Source organism: Myiozetetes cayanensis, unplaced genomic scaffold (assembly GCF_022539395.1).
Source record: "Myiozetetes cayanensis isolate MyiCay16 unplaced genomic scaffold, myiCay2020 scf1, whole genome shotgun sequence".
NCBI lineage: Eukaryota > Metazoa > Chordata > Aves > Passeriformes > Tyrannidae > Myiozetetes > Myiozetetes cayanensis.
This window is the reverse complement of record NW_026086604.1, coordinates 128,657,409-128,675,108: the sequence shown is the minus strand read 5'-3', so window position 1 is coordinate 128,675,108 and position 17,700 is coordinate 128,657,409. Positions and strand designations below refer to the sequence as shown.

The 17,700-nt window shown below is 37.2% G+C and overlaps 1 protein-coding gene across 6 annotated transcripts in view; it reads left to right on the top strand.

The window, feature by feature from the left end:
- CDK14 (cyclin dependent kinase 14) overlaps positions 1 to 17,700 on the top strand; it is a 309,078-nt gene that overhangs the window by 67,086 nt on the left and 224,292 nt on the right. For all 6 annotated transcript variants that reach the window (XM_050333417.1, XM_050333452.1, XM_050333444.1 and 3 more), the window contains one exon: positions 15,514 to 15,759. In XM_050333417.1, coding sequence (XP_050189374.1) covers positions 15,514 to 15,759 — 246 coding nt within the window. The remainder of the gene's footprint in view (positions 1 to 15,513; positions 15,760 to 17,700) is intronic.

Sequence of the window (17,700 nt, the reverse complement as noted above, 5' to 3'; positions counted from 1 at the left end):
TAGTTAAGAGTAAAAGCACAGGGGCTCTTTTCTAGGGGAGTATGCTTATCATTATGCAGCATGTGAATTATACTCCAGGAAGAGATCAGTTGTATATCAGTGTGGGATCAAATAACTAGTTTGACAGCGATTCATGTTTGTTTTTTCTGTACTTGCCAATTAAAGGGTTTTTCTTCTCTGTCACAGAATATGATTAAAGAGTGAAGATTCAGTGTTATAGCAATTATTTTCTGAAGGTTTCATTATTATTTTGCTGGAGTTCCTTCTTTAAAAAACGCTGTATGTACTGCAATATAAGTGATGTGAGGTGATCTCTTTCACACTGTATACAAACCTAATTTACATAGTTTTGTCTCAGAAAGTAGAGTTGCCTTTTTTTTTTTGGGGGGGGGGGTCAAGAATTACCTGGAATGTTTTTATTACAATAATTATTTCAGTTGTATTATTTCTTTTATTGCTTTTATGGCAGTTATCCTTTGCTTATACTGTCATGCCTATTAATAAATTGCAAACCATTGTTTAATTCATAGAAGTAATTCAACCACTTGTGTTTACTCCCGTGTTATAGAAGGAATGAAAGTCCAGGCATGTGGAATTTTTTAAAGCAAATTTTAAATTACATTTTTCTCTTAGTGTAATGTTTTCATCTACTTCATATGTTAGATTTGTTGCTTCCATCAGCTTTCTTCCTCCAAGTGTTTTTTCTTCCCAAATCTAAAGCCATCATTTCTGTTTGCTATGTTACTACAGTCTCTAGAGTTCTCCCATTTTAGTTTTCTGATCTTAAGAAATGAGTAATATTTTGAACGTATTTTATTGATAAATAATATTCCCTGTGGTAATATTTAGTTAAACACAGATCCCAAGTTAACTAGGGAGTGGAAATTAACTTTTAGTGTGGAAAATGTGTCCAAAAGTTAAGAACACAGATGGGAAAGGGAAACAAATATAGTTTAATAGGTGGTTAGTGCCAAGTGCTCTATGAAGATGAAGATCTTTGTGTGGATCAGTTTTCTAGTGAGGCCAGGGTCTGTCACAGCAGGAGATAAGGGCTTATCTGAGGAATGAGTATTTGCCATAGTCTCCTTCATGTCCTTGAGTTTGGACAGAAAGAACTTCAAGAAGTTGTAGCTGAGCAGGCTAAAAATCATCAATGTTGCATCTTAGTGCAAGGAGGTTGGCCAGCCATTGAAGTCCTATAGCAAAAAGGGTCATCTAACTATCTTTTTTATTTTAGCTATTTTGTTGTGCAAATCTTAAATAAACCAAATCCCTAGAATCTCTAAAACCAAACCTGCCCCCTCAGTTTTTGACATATCCCCCTCACACTGTAAGCATGAGTGGGCTGTTTATAGAGCTGGTCTCTAAGCAGGTGCTCTGTCTGTCTTGGGTAAGCAGTTCTTGTTTCTCCCAGAGCCCTCACGGCTGAGAACACGGATGGAGCCATTGGAGGTGACTGTGATCAGGCTGCAGAGTCAGTGTGCCTGGCTGGTCCTACGAGGCAGCTGGCATGGGCAGCTCTGCTGGGCTCCAGCTGCAGAGGGAAGGGATGAGGGATTATTTTGTTCTTTAAGGGAGATCCTTGCACAGTGCCTGCTGCCACTGGGCATTTGCCCCTGCAGGTTTCAGTAGCTGCCCTGGGCAGGTCTTTGAGGTCAGCAGAAGTTTGCTGGGGTGAGAATGTGTGGGAGTGCTCAGCTTGGGGCAGGTGAGGTTTTGGGCTGTCATGTTCAGTGACTTCTGTATAAAGGTGAGTGTAGATGTGCCCCTTTAAGGGTCAAAGGAGCTGCTGAGCAGATCCAGACAACTCTGTGGCATTATTTGCCTTTGAAGTCCCAGCAAGGCAAAAATAGTCAGTTGTGAGGCAGTGCTATACACAGTTTGTGAATTGGGTTTTGGATAATACTAATGTTAAAATGTTCCTGAGTGTTTCAGGTAGTGATAAAATGATAATTACAGCTTAAAAACCCTGTTGAAATGAAGAGGAGTATCCTAGCAAATATTAACTGAAACAACAGAGTCTGTACAATACCAGTTCTCTAATGCCTATTTCTGAACTAAAGAAAAATGTAACTGGTGTTCTTAGTTTAGGAAGAACAAATTAATTACTATTTTCTGAACTTGAGTTCACTTAGGTAGGTCCATACTGGCTTCTGTGATCTCTAATTATATTTTTCTTGTGGTACTTTGGAAGATATTTGAATGTACTGATGGTTAGTTAAGAAACAGAACCTTAAGGCCTTTATTTTTCTTAATGCTGCTATCATAATGTTAATGCCAGGACAACTTCTCCCAACAACAGCTCCATCAGTCATTAAGTGCTTCTTCCACCCACCCTTCTGCGTTTTGGTTTAGTTCCGTATATAACCTTCTGTGATCGCTTTTTCTTTTGAGAGAAGTGTATTGTATATTGTCAGAATTATTGATCATATGCATCTCTTTCACATGTGGCATGTTTTTCACTGATATCTTCTCTTCCACTCTCTAATAAAAGCCTACATATGTTTCTGGATTTAACAGTTCAGCAAAAAGCAACTAGTGAAATAGTAATTTAATGTAGTACTGATTGTTGAATTCAGGGCGGTGATTTTGCAGTATAAGATTTTTGAATCAACCCCATAAACACATAATTTTGCCTCTGTAGAAGTAACTTCCAAGTTCTCTCTGTATTGCTGGTAAGAGATATGTTTATCATATTCCTGGGTGGATGGACTTCTCTGAAGTTCCTGTATCAGTTCTAGACTGGCTTGCAGAGGACATGTAGGCACACAGTTTTATCAGTTAATTGTCTTACTCTGTGTTGATGTGCTAGTCAGAAATGGTGTGAAAAGTTTGGGTGGAGATTCTTGTTTTATTTTGCAAAAATATTTAGAATTTATGCTAGAGTAGAACTTGCTATCTCATCCTGCTGACTAGAAGATCTATTGCAGCTTCTGATTGAAAAATAACTTGATAAATTTCAACTGTACAATAAATAAATATAAAATAATCTAAGCTTGTAAGAAACATCATACCAGCAAGCTTTTGACCCAGTCTTTATCATTCTGTCCTGCAAATTGAATAGAATTTATGTCAGTTATGTTTCGGTTTTGCTGTGTCTGATGTTTGTTATTTAATAATAAATAGTATACAACTTACCTGAAAAGGAAAATACTGAATGTTGCCAAGAGAGCAATGAGGAGATGAAACCACTAGAAAAAGGCATAATGTCTATTTATATATTGTGAACGCTTAGCTTCACTTAATTAATTTCTGATACTTTTCAGTCTACAGACTTAGTGCATTTGAATAAGTCCTCTTCCATTTTATTAAGTTTTTGTGTAAGTGCAAAGAAAATGTATTTAAACCATTAGGGAATACATGTAAAATATGTTGGCCCAAACTTGCCTGTCAATAGTGGGAATTTTAATGAAAAAGGGGTTCTGTTGATAAATGTGGGCTATAGAAATGTTATATTAATGTCATACAGAAGAGTTATCTTGAAAAGTTCTGCAGTTTAATGATGGAATGGTTGGTTTTACTGCTGCCTGAGAAAGTGGTAGAAACACCCCCCTAACTTTCAAGTTGGCAAGGAATTGCCTGTATCTGGCAAAGCAGTCCATATACGTAAAATTATATAATCATAAAATGTGATTGTGCTGCTGGTAGGCAGCTATGCAGGCAAAGCCAGGCAAAATATCTGCAATCAGCCTCAGTTTTGTGAAAGTTTTTCATGAGAAGCTTAATGTACTGTAAGGATGGAGGACTTCTCACTGATGTTCTAATGATGGCTGTGATTTTTGACCGATTTGATTCTTAGGATTTGTTGCTTGTTGAAAGTGATTCATGATGAACTCACAGCTTGGAGGTGTAAATTGCCACCAACTGCAGAAGCCTTGGCTGTTTTGTACTGTTACAGCTTTTTCTTTAGAATTGAGCATAGTCATAAGTCTACTCCAGCACATGTTTTGGCTTGAACACATCAAAACAGCAGCGGTGATTTTCACTGTTGAAATAGATAGTTTTTTAAAAATTGAGCATTATCTCTGTGCTATTCATAGAATTGTTCTTACAAAGTTGCAGTTCTTCTTATGATGAGCTCTTCTTACTATCAGTTTGAAACCTCTCCATTTTAAGTTTTAGATGTCATTGTAAGTAAAGATATACTGGAGTGTTCCTCATATTCTGAATAAGTTTAGATGCTGTAATTTTCATTATGCCAGCTGACTCAATTCTGAATTGTGGGACATGGTATGTTTCTGAGCATAGCACTATATGCACTGAGAAACAAGTTTCATTATGCTTCTGTACACCTTTTTGCTTTGGAAGTGATTGTGCTGCTGCAAGTCTGACAAACTTGCAGGAGCTGCTAGAAAATTCCTTTGAGACTTTTCATTCAAGTTTTATAGAATTCTGTAACCAGGTCATTTGTCTGAAGGGGGAAAAAAAAGAAAGAACAAGTTTAAAAAAAAAAAATTCAGATGTGCATGAGATCCAAACACAGAGGAGGACTTTTCATTTAATTATTTGTGAAACTGGGCTTATCATCCTCTTCTGAACTCTCAAACTTCCATGGAAGAAAACAATGGAAGAAAAGTCATGGATGGCTGTTACTAAGGTTTCTGGGAGACTGCATTGGAATATGGGTTATTCACATCTCTGGAGATTACTTGCACAAGTGAATAATGAAAACTTGAAGCTCTTTTTCTGCCTACTCCTTTACACTGTGCTGATTTGACAGAGGATACTTTGTCAAATTCAGTGGTTTGGAAGGTGATATGTAGGGGAGCAGATCTAGAAACACTTAAGAGAGCTTGTCTTTCCTTGTGACATTGATCTGCATTGGAAGCTGCATTTCTGAGGCTGTAGGGTTGTTAACCTCAGGGCTGAAGCACCTGAGAGCAGGAGAGATTTCTTTCTTGGTGCTAGAATGAAACTTTGAAATGCATTAGCAGAATGAAACAAACAACTTTCATTACCTAGTTTTTCCTCTGGCTTTTTCTAAAGATAGTAAAAAAAAAACCCAAAAAGCAAGGAAAGAAGAAAAATGCAGAAAACAGGAAAGGGAATGAAGTACATAGATTTTTGTGTATTTTTTTTTTTATATGAAGGAAATGGTCTGAAGGAAGAAGAGCCAAACTATTTTACCATTCTAGTTGAATTATTTCTTGCAATGCACTTTCAGAGCATCTGCTGAAGATATGTGAGTCTACCGCTGATTTGTGAAGGACCATACAGCATGCTGCTTCAGTGCAATGAGGGTTGTCATCATACCAGACAGAAGATGGTTGTAAAACCTCTCCATCAGCAAATGAATATATTTCACAAAAATGATTACATGATCTGTCTCCTTCCTCTTTTCTTTGTATTAGAAAAGTACTCTTCAGCATATATGTGAAGAGCATATTGTGAAAGACCTTGAGTAGTTAAGCTTAAGTCTTATACTCTCAGTTCCATGACCAGATCTGACCAACAGCAGTATTTTTGCTCCCTGCTTGTTAGAGGACAATTTTTGTTTTAATTTGAATCAGAAGTATTTGGCAATAACTGTGAAAGAACAAAGAGACTTTCTAGGGATGGGTAAAGGAGTCTAAAAGGACTAGGTAGAACCGATTTTCAAGGCATGGAATTGTTTACGATTTATTTTCTTAAAAACCTTACTGACAGCCTCAGAATCTAGCAAGAATAGGCATTTTGTTGTCAAGTCTCTCAAGATTTCTCACACTTAACGTGGCAGTGGGAAGACTTACTGCATTTATGAATACAGCTTTGATAACTTCATGATCAGGGGGAGTGATAGAATAAAATTATAAACCTGTAAACTCAGAAGGACTTAATATACTGTTCGCACAAAACTACTAATACTGCACTTATGGAAAGAAAACTGTATAAACTTGCACTGGCACATGTAGCCATCTGTCGGAGCAGGAGGCTGATATGGAAAAGGGATTGAAATATTTTTTTAATCTTTATTTTTAAATGCTGTTCATATGGTTACAGAGGAGGATAGACAACAGCTACAAATCGGTAACTAAGTAAAAGAGTATAGAAACCACCTGTCACAATTTCATGGGAGAATGTTTATGTTCAGACACTTTCTCCACCACTCTGTTGGTTACCAAGGCATCCTTGGCTCTTGCCTTGCAGTGGAAGTTGCCTCTCCCACGCAGACACCTCTGCTGATCTCCTACTGTGCCCTCCTGTTTGGTTTATGGACGAGTGACCCTCCTGCTTTTGAACACAGCAAGTCTGGAACCAGTTTAATGGAAGCAGCAGCCTGGTTGCAATTTCAGGAAAAGCTTGCATGGCATATTACATTACATGCCACTGTAGCAAATGTGAGCATCGCTCAAGTAAAAGGAAGAATTTATTTGCCAGGCTTTATTCTAACACAGTTATTGCCTTTTGGGGCATCGGTACAGAAATAGAGCAAAACGCCCCTTTAGATCAGCTCCGTTGAATTTCTGTCTCTTTTCATGAACATTACAGGCTGTCAGGACTTCGGTGTGACCTTTTTCTCAGACCCTGTCCTTAGGTGACTCCTCCTGACGTCTCTTGTCACAGAACAGGGTTTTGCTTTGAGGACATATGTAGGCTTTTATAGACCTAAAATCTAATCCAGGTTCTCTTCAAAATCGGACCTTTTCTCCCTGTGAGGAGAGGAATATCAACTTTAATAGACTGAAAACTCACTTTTCTGAAATTAGGCTGTGCTATGAACAGGAAAAAAAAAAAAAGTTTTAGAAGTGGTCAGCTCTGCTTTGCCGTGTTGAAGGGATATCAAATCATGTACAATAATTTCTGACCTTAGGATTGTGCTTGATTCAGTAATTATGGTAATATTTAGGTATCAAGTTAGTAGAATAAATATGTGCTGTATTGCAGCTCTTGGTGGGTTAGTGGTGGTGACAGGAAAGAGCTGTGTAAACACTGCACATAATAACTTCTAGTATAAACCATTATTTTTTGATGCAAGTGTTTGAACTTCATTTTAGATTTGTATGATCTTGTGATTCCTACCACAGCCCTGATCAGTTGGCCTTTCTGTGAGACTGAGTTGTTTCTCATTTGACAATTCAGCACAGACATTTAATCTGCTCATTGAGTTCAGTGTTTCAGACAAACACACAGAATTAATGTCAGAGCTTCTAGTTCAAAAATTCTTCCATGTGGCACTTCAGTGATCTTTTTATATTTGCCTTCTTCCATATGACAAAGACAGTTGGTTTAACATCAGCTTCGGCTTCAGGAATAAAATGGCCATTTTGGGAGAGTGCCTTTGAGATGGGCCGTGGGAGATGTATGAGTAAGTTTGTGCGAGGTACAGCAAAGAGCATACTGTGTCCCTGCATACCATTTTCAGTCTCTGAACTCTGGTTTCAGTTGCATTTGCTACTTCATAACTAGCATTGCTAGCAATCTCTTCATCCAAATAAAGTTAAATATTATGTGAGAATATGAATTATAGTTCTGGGGCACAGTTGAGCCTGTTACCCCTGGAGGTTACCAGAGAGAAATGATGGGCCATCAGGACAGGAAAAGAAATGTCTTATTGTACAACCTTTTCTTTCCTTGCTTCTTCCTTCCATCCGTTCTGCCCCTCTCCTATTTTTTTTCCCCCTATCTTACTCAAGTTCTCTTCCTACTTCTTTTGGCTGTGCCCATGAAATATTCAACCAAAGGGCTGGTGTAGGTGATTACGGGGAAGGGTGAGTGTCTTCAAGGACCTCTTTCAAAATGGGCCTGATTGCACTGGTAGCTCTGGTATGAGCTGGCTGATGATGTCGTGTAGCATTACATGCTCTACTTCCCCTTTCACAATTTTATTTGCTCCCTTATCTCATCTCTTGTTCTTCATAGATCTTTTCCTGCATTGTAGCTTTCTCACCAACTGAGCTCTCTCCTCAACCTGTTCGTTTTTCTGCTTGTGGGTGAAGCAGGGTGACCCTACCCTGGGGATGATGGAGAGTTCTACCAGCTGGGCCAAGAAGAAGCAGGCAAGACCTGTGTTTGTAACAAGAAAGAGCCTCCCTACTGCTTTGTTCTGCAAAGAGAATGAATCTCCAGATAGCTGCATTTTTATTTCGAACAGAGCTGCTTGTAGTACTCCAGACCATTCCCAAACTGTATTTTATAAGTAGCAAATGTCAAATTCCAGGGATGCCAGAATCTGCAGATGACTTGTGTAGTTCTCAATTGCCATGGTACCAAAGCATGATAGAAAATAACATGCTCATAAATGGTAATAAAACCTCATATCGAGATAGGATTTTTCCAGTGAAAATTAACGACAGGCTTGCACTCTCAGCAATTCAGCTGTTGAATCAGTAGTCACTTGACTGTATATGTTTTTTTCTTCATACATCTCTCAGCTAAATGCAAGTGCTAAGTCTTATTCTCTGTAATAATGAGATTGTTGCACTACCTTCCAGCAGGCTTTGGCTCTACAAATTATAATCTATATCTTCATAACATTTCACTTAAAAAAGCCCAAGTGCTTTACAAACTTAATTAGTTCTCTCAGTTTCTGCTTGTGATAGGGTCAGAAACATTATTGCGACTAGAAAGATGAAATGTGGAAAGCTTAAGTGACTTCTTTGCCTCAAGTCACTCAATAATTTTTTCTTTTTTTTTTTTTTTTTCTCTTGGTGCCTGTTAGGTCTTGCATTTCCTTATATCTGGCCCTTTCATACAATGTCTCCTGGAATGGTGCAATTCTGATATTTTCTTCAGATTTTTCATTAGAAATTTTTAATGTTCACTCTGATATTTACCCAGCCAATCACCCTTTCACAGGATATACACAGTCGCAATGACTGATAAAGAATAGTAGATGGTTGGCAATTTTTTGATATTTTACCTAGGTCCATAGGTACTGGATGACTGAAGTAAACATTAGTAGTAAGTTAAATGTAGGAATTAAACCCCAGGTATAATGTGTCTTCCTGAAAGATGTGATGAACTTCAGAATAGTATGTCTTTACACTATACAAGCATTTAAAATTTTTTTCTTCCGTGTGTGGTAGGATGTCTGGTCTTTTCTGCCATAGTTGATTGTTCTTTGTTACTGAGGATATCTTTATTCATATGAATGAATTCCACTGATAGGGGATAGTCTATCTTTTACTAAGTACCCAAATATGTGATTAATTCAGGGGTCATTCATGACTCTTTTATAATTCATGAACTATAAGGGCTATAAATTACTTACATATTTTAATTGATCAGTATCACTCTTTCAATGCTATATTACTTTAAATTGTAAATGAAATAGTCCATGAACCTTTAATTCTAAGAATCCAATTTGTTTGGGACCTTTTGATTTTGCTAACAGTGATGAAGTGAAAAATTCTTACGTTGAAACTGCATCACAATAACTAAACCTGATACACCATTTATTATTCTCAGATTAATCCCAAATGCAGACTAAGCAGTAGTGCTTGAAATGAGATATAAGGTAATTCAAAGAGGCATCTTTATTTAGAAATGGTTCCATTAATGGTTATACTAACTTTTATTTATTTAATGGGGCTTATTACAGTCTTTATACTTGAGCAGAATGAAATCACAAGAAGTGCATTTCTCTTAACTTCAGCAGTAGTCTTTATGGGAAAAAATTGGCTAAATGCAGCCATTATGTGTTGAGATATGATAAATACCATGATGTTAGGGTGGGGGCTGTAAGAAACTATAGCTCAGTGATCCATAGTGATGTAATGATGACTAAGTCTATTTATCCTAGAGCAGCCTTGGGATCTTCTGAAATTAAATGTGAGACTGGGCAGGAGGAACAGGGAAGAAACACTGTCCAAAGCTGTGTTGTTGTCTGTCATACATTGTCTTTTGATTCTGATCAGCAACTAAGAAAGCTATAAACTATGTTGTGCTTTTTTGTGGCTGTAAGATTAGGAATTTTGAAGTACTCTCTCTTTAATGTTCTGGCTCTTTCAATAAATTAAAAAAACACACAGAAAAACACTAAAATAACTTTTAATATTAAGCTGCACTAACTTCTGTGGTGCTGCATTTTATTTTGATTTGCATTTGAAGAATCTGTAGTAGCTCAAGTAGTTATTGAAATTGACATAAATATTCTGATTTTCTAGATAAATTTCCCTTTGACTATTTCTTTCCAAAGCAGAGGAGAGCTCTTCAGGCAGCTGCAAAGTGGCTGTTTGTGCTGCAGGTTTTAAGTGGCCAAATGACTTCTGTCTCATCATCTCTCTTTTTGTCTTGTGTTTTAATTGAGCCTGAATAAGTACTTGTGGTCAAATTTTAAAAGTGGGTTTATTTCAGTCATTGGAGTTTGGAAAATGTATATTGTTTGGCAGCAGAATGTGGAACAACTTGGGGAAATACAGTTATGTATTGACATTAATGATCCCTATGTGAGAAATGTCATGTTCAGGATGCAGCATGTTCCTGGAGAGGTGCTTGGACCACACCTGGACTGACAGGGATCTTTTTTCCAAGGCTGGGGTCAGGGACTCTGAACTACTAATACTGTTACCTCACTGGGTAGGAACAGCCATTGCTGTTTTCCAGATCAAATCCTTTCCCACAAGACACCAAGTCCCTGGACAGTTTCTGAGTGCTGCTTTGGAAGTGCTTTTCCAAAGACTAACTTCAAACACAAAAAATGAGTTTCTGTAGGACCCTGCTGTTCTCTGTGTAGAAGAGCAAGACTCCTTAAAGGGAGGTTGGCGTTGGAGTGTTAGTTTAGTTTTTTCAGGATTTTCATCTTGGAACCAAAGCAGAGACTGGGTGTGCATGTCCTACCTGTGAAGTTCTCTGGTGTGAACAGGATGCGTATCATTGCCGTTGTTTTAGCTTACCTTCTTTCCCTTTTAGGAAATATATTAATTTTTTTAGTGTCATCTGCCCCTTGTCTCTGCCCCTCTCTCGCTGTTTTTGCCAACATCTATTTTTCATCACACTTCTCTGAGGTACTGAGATTCCTGCCAGGTGGGAAGTTAAGTGGCACAAAGCAACTGTTTTCTCTCTTATGTTTCATGTCTAGGGCCACCTAATAAACCCAAAGTCAGAGGTGGTGAACTGTCAAGTGACTTCCTTGAGCCTTTTCTATCTGATACAAGGTTTGGAAGGATAGTAATATTTACTCAACAATCCATACATGATACAGGGTTTTTTACATATTCCCTGTTATACCTGTAATGATCTGTAGTTGTTAAGTGTATTAAATTGGTTGGCCTATTTTTAAATACTGTTTCCTGTAAAGAAGAGTGAAAGCATAAATGAAGATCCCATACCTCCCTTCCCTGTAATTATGAGATCTACTGACTAAAATACCTCATGTGAAGTGATAACTGTGGTTTCATTGCACTGCCTTTAAAATCCAAATAGATTTGAAAATAGTTTACACCTTAGACAATTACACTTTGAATGTAGTTTGTGGTGGGGGAAGCACAAAATCATGGCAGTTTGTGAAGAGGAAAGAATCACTTCAATTGTTGACATACCTTAATATTTACTTATATGATGACTTGTTTGAAAGAAATGACAATTAAAGCTGCTTAAAGGCTCATGCTGTTTTCTAGACAGAGGTTTTTTTAAATGCATAGCATATCTATACTGAAAAGTTTCTTTCTTCCTCTTGATCGCATTTTATAAAACATAATTGTCATCTCGTGTGTGACGAACCAAGATGTTACTTGTATTGTCTCTACATATGTTTGAGGTAAGAATTTGTAATAGTTAGGGTGCCATTGATCACATCTTCATGTATCATTGGGTTTTGACTGTGGTGGTATTTATAGCATCTCAGTGAGTGTCTGGGCTCCACTGTTTTAAGTACAGCATTACATAGATTTATAGATCAAGGGCAAGAAGGGGTAATGAATCATATAGATTGACTTCCTGTGTGTAATGGCTTGATTAGCTTCTTTAGGTTTGTTTTCTGTTCTGCTAAAGCAGATATTCCACAAAATCACCCAGTTTTGAGGCTGCACTGGCATAGTTTCCTGTTCTTTCTGGATTGTCATCTTCACAAGGTGCACAAGGGTTGCTCTGGGCACAAAAAAAGGGTTAGTAAAACTGCAGTCCCCGCTCTGCAGAACCTTTGACTTACGTATATAAAACAAATGAAATGGGGTCAAAGAAAAGTTCTGTCTTACAGGGAAAATTAGCTTAGAGGGAAAGCCCAGAGTGTCACACAGGAGTGTCTAAAAGAGGCTGAAAATGCATCTGTGTTCTTTATGACAAATGCTATGCTTTAAGTGGAAAATAGTCCTTAACTCTGTTATGCAAAAAGAAAGTTGGAAATAAGAAGGTGTGTTAGGCTTCTCTTATCTATCAGCAAAGAGCTACCAGGTGGTAGACAGTGGTTTACAGGTCTAACACCCTCTGATGCTAAGTATTTGTACATATAATTTGAGAGGCTGAAATTTCTAAGAATCACTTTTGCTATGCGGGGCAATGGAAAAATGGTATTTAAAAGGCTGAATGAGTGTTTAAAAAAAAAAAATCAAAGCCATACTGTCCCTAAAAGTGGTGTGGTCAAGCTGGCGAAATCCATGATCATTTGTATGCACAGGAAGCTCTCAAAAATATGTTATACTTTAGTTTTGTTCAGCACACTGTTGCTTTTTTGCATGATAAGTCACTACAGAGTAAGTTGCACTGTTAGCTGGAGCACAGGAGCAGCTTGTCAGCATGCCCACTGCCTGAAGGCAAAAGGAATTCTATTGTGCTCTTTCTGATGGAGGGAAACCTGAAATTACCAATGTGTCTTTAATTTGCGTAATTCTGAGGTTATAGCCAGTACTCAGTGCTGGCCTTTTAGACCTGCTCCTTTCAGATTTCACTGAAGAAGAATTTCACCATAAAGCTGGACTTGGCATATCAATGACAGAATGTAAAACAACTGCTTAAATACTGTTTCTCTTCAGTGTTTTGTAGGCAGGGTAGACAGTTTGGAAATGTGTACCCTGCAACAACAGCATAAGCTTAGCTTGTGCAGTGCACTTTGGTCAGCAGTCATTTGGAGAGGATGTTTTATTTCTGCTAGGGAACTTTTGATATTGGTGAGAGAGAAGTGATGAATGAAACCCTTTGCCAGCTCTACAGTTGCAGAGCAGGCAGAGGAGCGTGGTGAGCAGACCCTGCTTTTGCATTTCCCTGCTGCCCTCAGTCTTTTCCACAGGTGATGCTGGTGTCCAACCTGTAAATCCACCGAGGTGTTTGACTTCTGAGTGGAGGGGTGGTTGGTACATCTTGGTTTTAGTCATTTGCAAGTTGGAAGTTGGCTATTATACAATGGTAGTGAGGGTTTTTATTCTACTCCAGATTTAGTTAAGTGACCTGAAGGTTAAAGTGTCTCCCTCCAAGATCTAATTCCAAAGTATTACTGCTTCCAGTAGACAATCAATAGAAACAAATGTCTTGCTTCTTTTTAATTCAATGCTTACATGGCCCACATTTAGAGCTAGACATGGAGATTTTCCAGTGGAAAAAGAAACCAGAAGCAGCATTCATGTCATTATTATCTATAGTATATTTGTAGTTGTGTATTCCAAAAATTTTAACTGGTTACAGGTGGTCTTGTTAATTTAAAAGGAAGACAAGTACAGTTTTTGAACTTTTTTCTCCGTATCTCCTTCTTTCTAGATCATAGGATTTCATAGGCTGATTTATTTGCAACCATGTTGAATAAGTAACATGGAAGTGCTGATATATTAATAGCAATTTAAATTTACATTATATTAAAACATATTTCTTGGTAGCAAGCATTACAAGAACATGGATCTGGAGAGGACAGTGGACAGTATGTGGATGCATGTCTGTGCATTTAAGTTGTTTTAGGGGAAAGAAGCCAATTAGTTTTATGAGAAGGCTAATTAAAAATTCTTTGTGTAGAAGCTCTTTATCTTTTCTCTCTGAAGTAATGTATTGCTTGTCTCTGAAGTAATAGTACAACATTACATAATTGTCTTAATTTTGGCCTGAGAAGGAATTATCATTCAGAATGAAGGGGGCTGTTCCTTTTCTCAGTTATAACTTAGTGAAGTTTTAGTCTTGGAGTAGTCACCTTAATGAGAAGAAATTTGAACCCTTGTAAAAACTGGTCTGTAACAGTAGTGACTTCCTTCATTAGAGTTGACCTGGTGCACGATCGTTTGGCCAGATGGTACTGTGCAGGAAACTTACTTTAAATTTTTAATGTAGACAAGAAATCTTTAATCTACTGTTACAGTTGATCTTCAAAAACAACAACAAAAAATGAAACCCCACAAGGTATAGTCACCCAGTATTTCTACAAACAATTGAAGTAAGTTTGATTTCAGGGCACAAAATTCCTCTGGGCAAGACAGCAAAGAATAATTGATTGTATTGGAGACACTTTGGGCTATGGGAGAAGAGTCCTGATTTAATGATAATTTCCTTTTATTTTTTTCATGTTAGATGTTTTATGGACAGCAAGTTTTTAAAAATGCTCTAGATTATGGCTGCTTGAATGGAATATTATGCTTCTTTAATTGTATATATGTGAACAGTTTACAGCAATTTAGCAGTCTATCCTTAAATACATTCAAATATAATGGAAAAAGTACATTGTGGATTACTTTGCTTTGATTTACTATGATTTAAGGTATCTTTTCTGTTTTGCATCGCACTTCATAACTGAAAACTATGAAAGTCTGAAAGCTAAAACTAATTCTTTTCTTTCCAAGTAAAAATCAAGTGTCTTATGGGTGAAAATAGAAGCTGAGGTCTCAAATACAACTCCTTACCAACTGTGTGATTTAAAAAAAAAAAAAGTTGTATATGTTGGAGCGTATTAAAATTAAAACCAGAAGTGTATATGACTGGAGTTTCTAAACCTGCTGTTCTGCTCCTTCAGTTCTTTCAAACAAGCCATAGCATATTTTGATACCTCAAGCAGCAAGTGGCGATCTTTAGAGATTGGCAGAGCCATACTTCACAGTAACAAAGAATTGAACTTCTGTGCTTTAGTGTGCCATTAAGCTGCAGTCTCACGTTTCAGTGCCTGGGAATTGATTTACTGATTTGATTTTCTGAGACATATGGTGATAATAATAATAACACTGTATAAGCATTATTTAAAAATACAATAATATACCAGTATTGAATCTTTGGCAAGCCAGCACCGAAGTGCACACACAAACTACCATCATTTATTTTAGTTTTGTCTCATCCAATTTTAAACAAATGGAAATCAATACTGCTTGTGGATATCTGTGGCTAGATTGGAGAGAGAAGTGAAGTGGCATTGTTGCCAAGAACACATTGTACAAGAAAACACAAATGCTTGAATTTTATGTATGTTCCTCTTTTGCCTTTCTTTTTCTGGATCTTTTAGTGCATTGTACAAAGATAGGCTTTTTATAGTTAAAACTGTAGTGTGCATTCCCTATGTAAAATGCACGTGTTGTTTGCAATTTTAATGTAGAAATAGTAAATGAATGCTTATGAAGTTTTTGATGCTTATTGGTGCATGGAATGATATGGACTTTAAGCCTGTTAGAGTCAACAAATGCTTTTTTTGTCTTTCAGATATGTGTCACAAAGATGTCTACACGGAACTGCCAGGGAATGGATTCAGTGATCAAACCTCTGGATACAATTCCTGAGGATAAAAAAGTTCGGGTTCAGAGGACACAGAGTAGTTTTGATCCATTTGAGAAACCAACTAATCAAGTGAAGAGGGTTCATTCAGAGAACAACGCTTGCATTAACTTCAAAACTTCATCTGCAGGGAAAGAATCACCTAAAGTCAGGCGTCACTCCAGCCCCAGCTCTGTAAGTGCACAATTCTGATATCTCTGTGTACACCAAATGGTGGAATTAATGGCACCAGATAAATATTTTCTTGCTTAAAAAGGAATTGATTACTTGGAAACAAAACTAAAAGTCATGGCTGCTATTAAAGATGTTTTCTATATATATTTGTAGTGTCATTAATATGATAGAATCAGAAAATAGAACTTTAAAAAGAATATATTATGAAATTCCTGTCAGATATTAATTAGGGTGTCTTATGGGATTTTTAAGCATTTTCCTCTCCTCATCCTGGTGTTGCATTACTGCTGCTATAATGTTTATGCTGCATATTTTGCAGAGGATTGCTTATTTTTGAAGAGGAATTCTTTCCCACAAAGTGTAGGAAACCACATGAACTGCATTTTTGATTTTTAGATTTTGGTTTTAGAGAAACAGATCAGATTTGACAGATTTTGTTTACATTTTAAAATTCTCTTTTTAAAATCAAGTAGTAAAAATAACATTTATTTCCATGTCAGAAACTCTAGAGAGAGAGAGGAGAGAGAAAAACAACTGAAAAGGGTTTGGCAACACACCATAATTGTTTTATTCTCAAGTATTTTGAAAGCAACTAGATAAATAAAATGTCATATCTTTCATGAATAATGCCCAGAACAGATTTCCCCCAAAAGACCTTCAAAATTATTGAAAAACCATTACTGTTATGCTTTGGCAAGAAAAAATCCATAATAATGTGACCTTTGAGTTGAAGACTACAGATCTAAGCAGAATGGATGTAACACTTCAAATCTTATTTGGCATGAAATAATTTAAAAGTTTGATTGCCTCTTCTTCTTCTTTTCTTTGTTTTGCTCTATCTTCTGGACGTCTTCTGTCCTCCCTACAGAAGTTTGACTGAATCCTGTCAGACTTCTAACGAGAAATGACAGAGGTTCATTTTCTGTAGATGAGCTGTGTTTAACCCATGTGAATTTAGCGGGTAAGATGTCATGCCTCCAGGGGACTGTCCTTTTTAGAAAAGGTTACATTTTAAAATGTAACCATCTGTAGCAAAAACAAATTTGCTTTTTCATCACTGCCTGGCATTTTATAGCTGCTGCCAAAGATATCTCTAGTGTATTTCATCTGAGTCCACGACAAGGAGTTTTTATCATAAAACTTTTACAATCATTAAGGATGGATGAAGTGGTTTGCACCGTGTTTACTTGTTTGTGATGCCTCATTATTGTTTGGCACCACAACTATCAATTTAAATGATGGTTTTTGGAAAGTCTTAAGATTTTTTTTTGTTATTAACTCACTCCTGATCTCTCCTGTTCCTCTTGGAAACTGTTAATAATTTTTGTTAATGCTTTATGCTCTTCTTTTGCTTTTAAAGCTGACGGGTTTCAGTTGCTTTGCTTCCAAAATTTTGAAGCAGGTGTTTTTGAAACTGTGTTTTTAGCATCTTATTCTTTTTCAGAGGGCTGATTTTCTACTGCATCCATACAATCTCCTAAGATCCCATTATTTTCTTATGTAAATGATATTAATGCTTGCTCTACCGGTACACTCCTGGATAGAGCCCTAGTTATACATAAGCTTTTGGTAATCTTTATCTGTGCTGACTCACACAGACTTGCTGGATACAGGAGGTGCATAGGAATTTCTTGGGATACAATTCTCATTTCTTAGCTTTCTGTAAATCTCCCTGATTTTTAGAGCTCTGTTCATGAACTCAGTTCTTCCTTCTGAGTGGAGGCATTGTTAGTGATTTTTTAACTCTTCTTCACAAGGAGTGATACGAAGAGTACCTGTCAAGGAGTAACCTGTGGAGTAATGGGAGTGTTCATGCCAATGAAGAGGGAAGAGCAGAAGTTCACAGAAAAAGGGAATGTTAGCCCTCTGCTTGATCAGGTCACACCTGGTCCTGCCCAGCAGACCTGAGTTCAGCCATCCAAGGCAGAGATATGCTCAAGC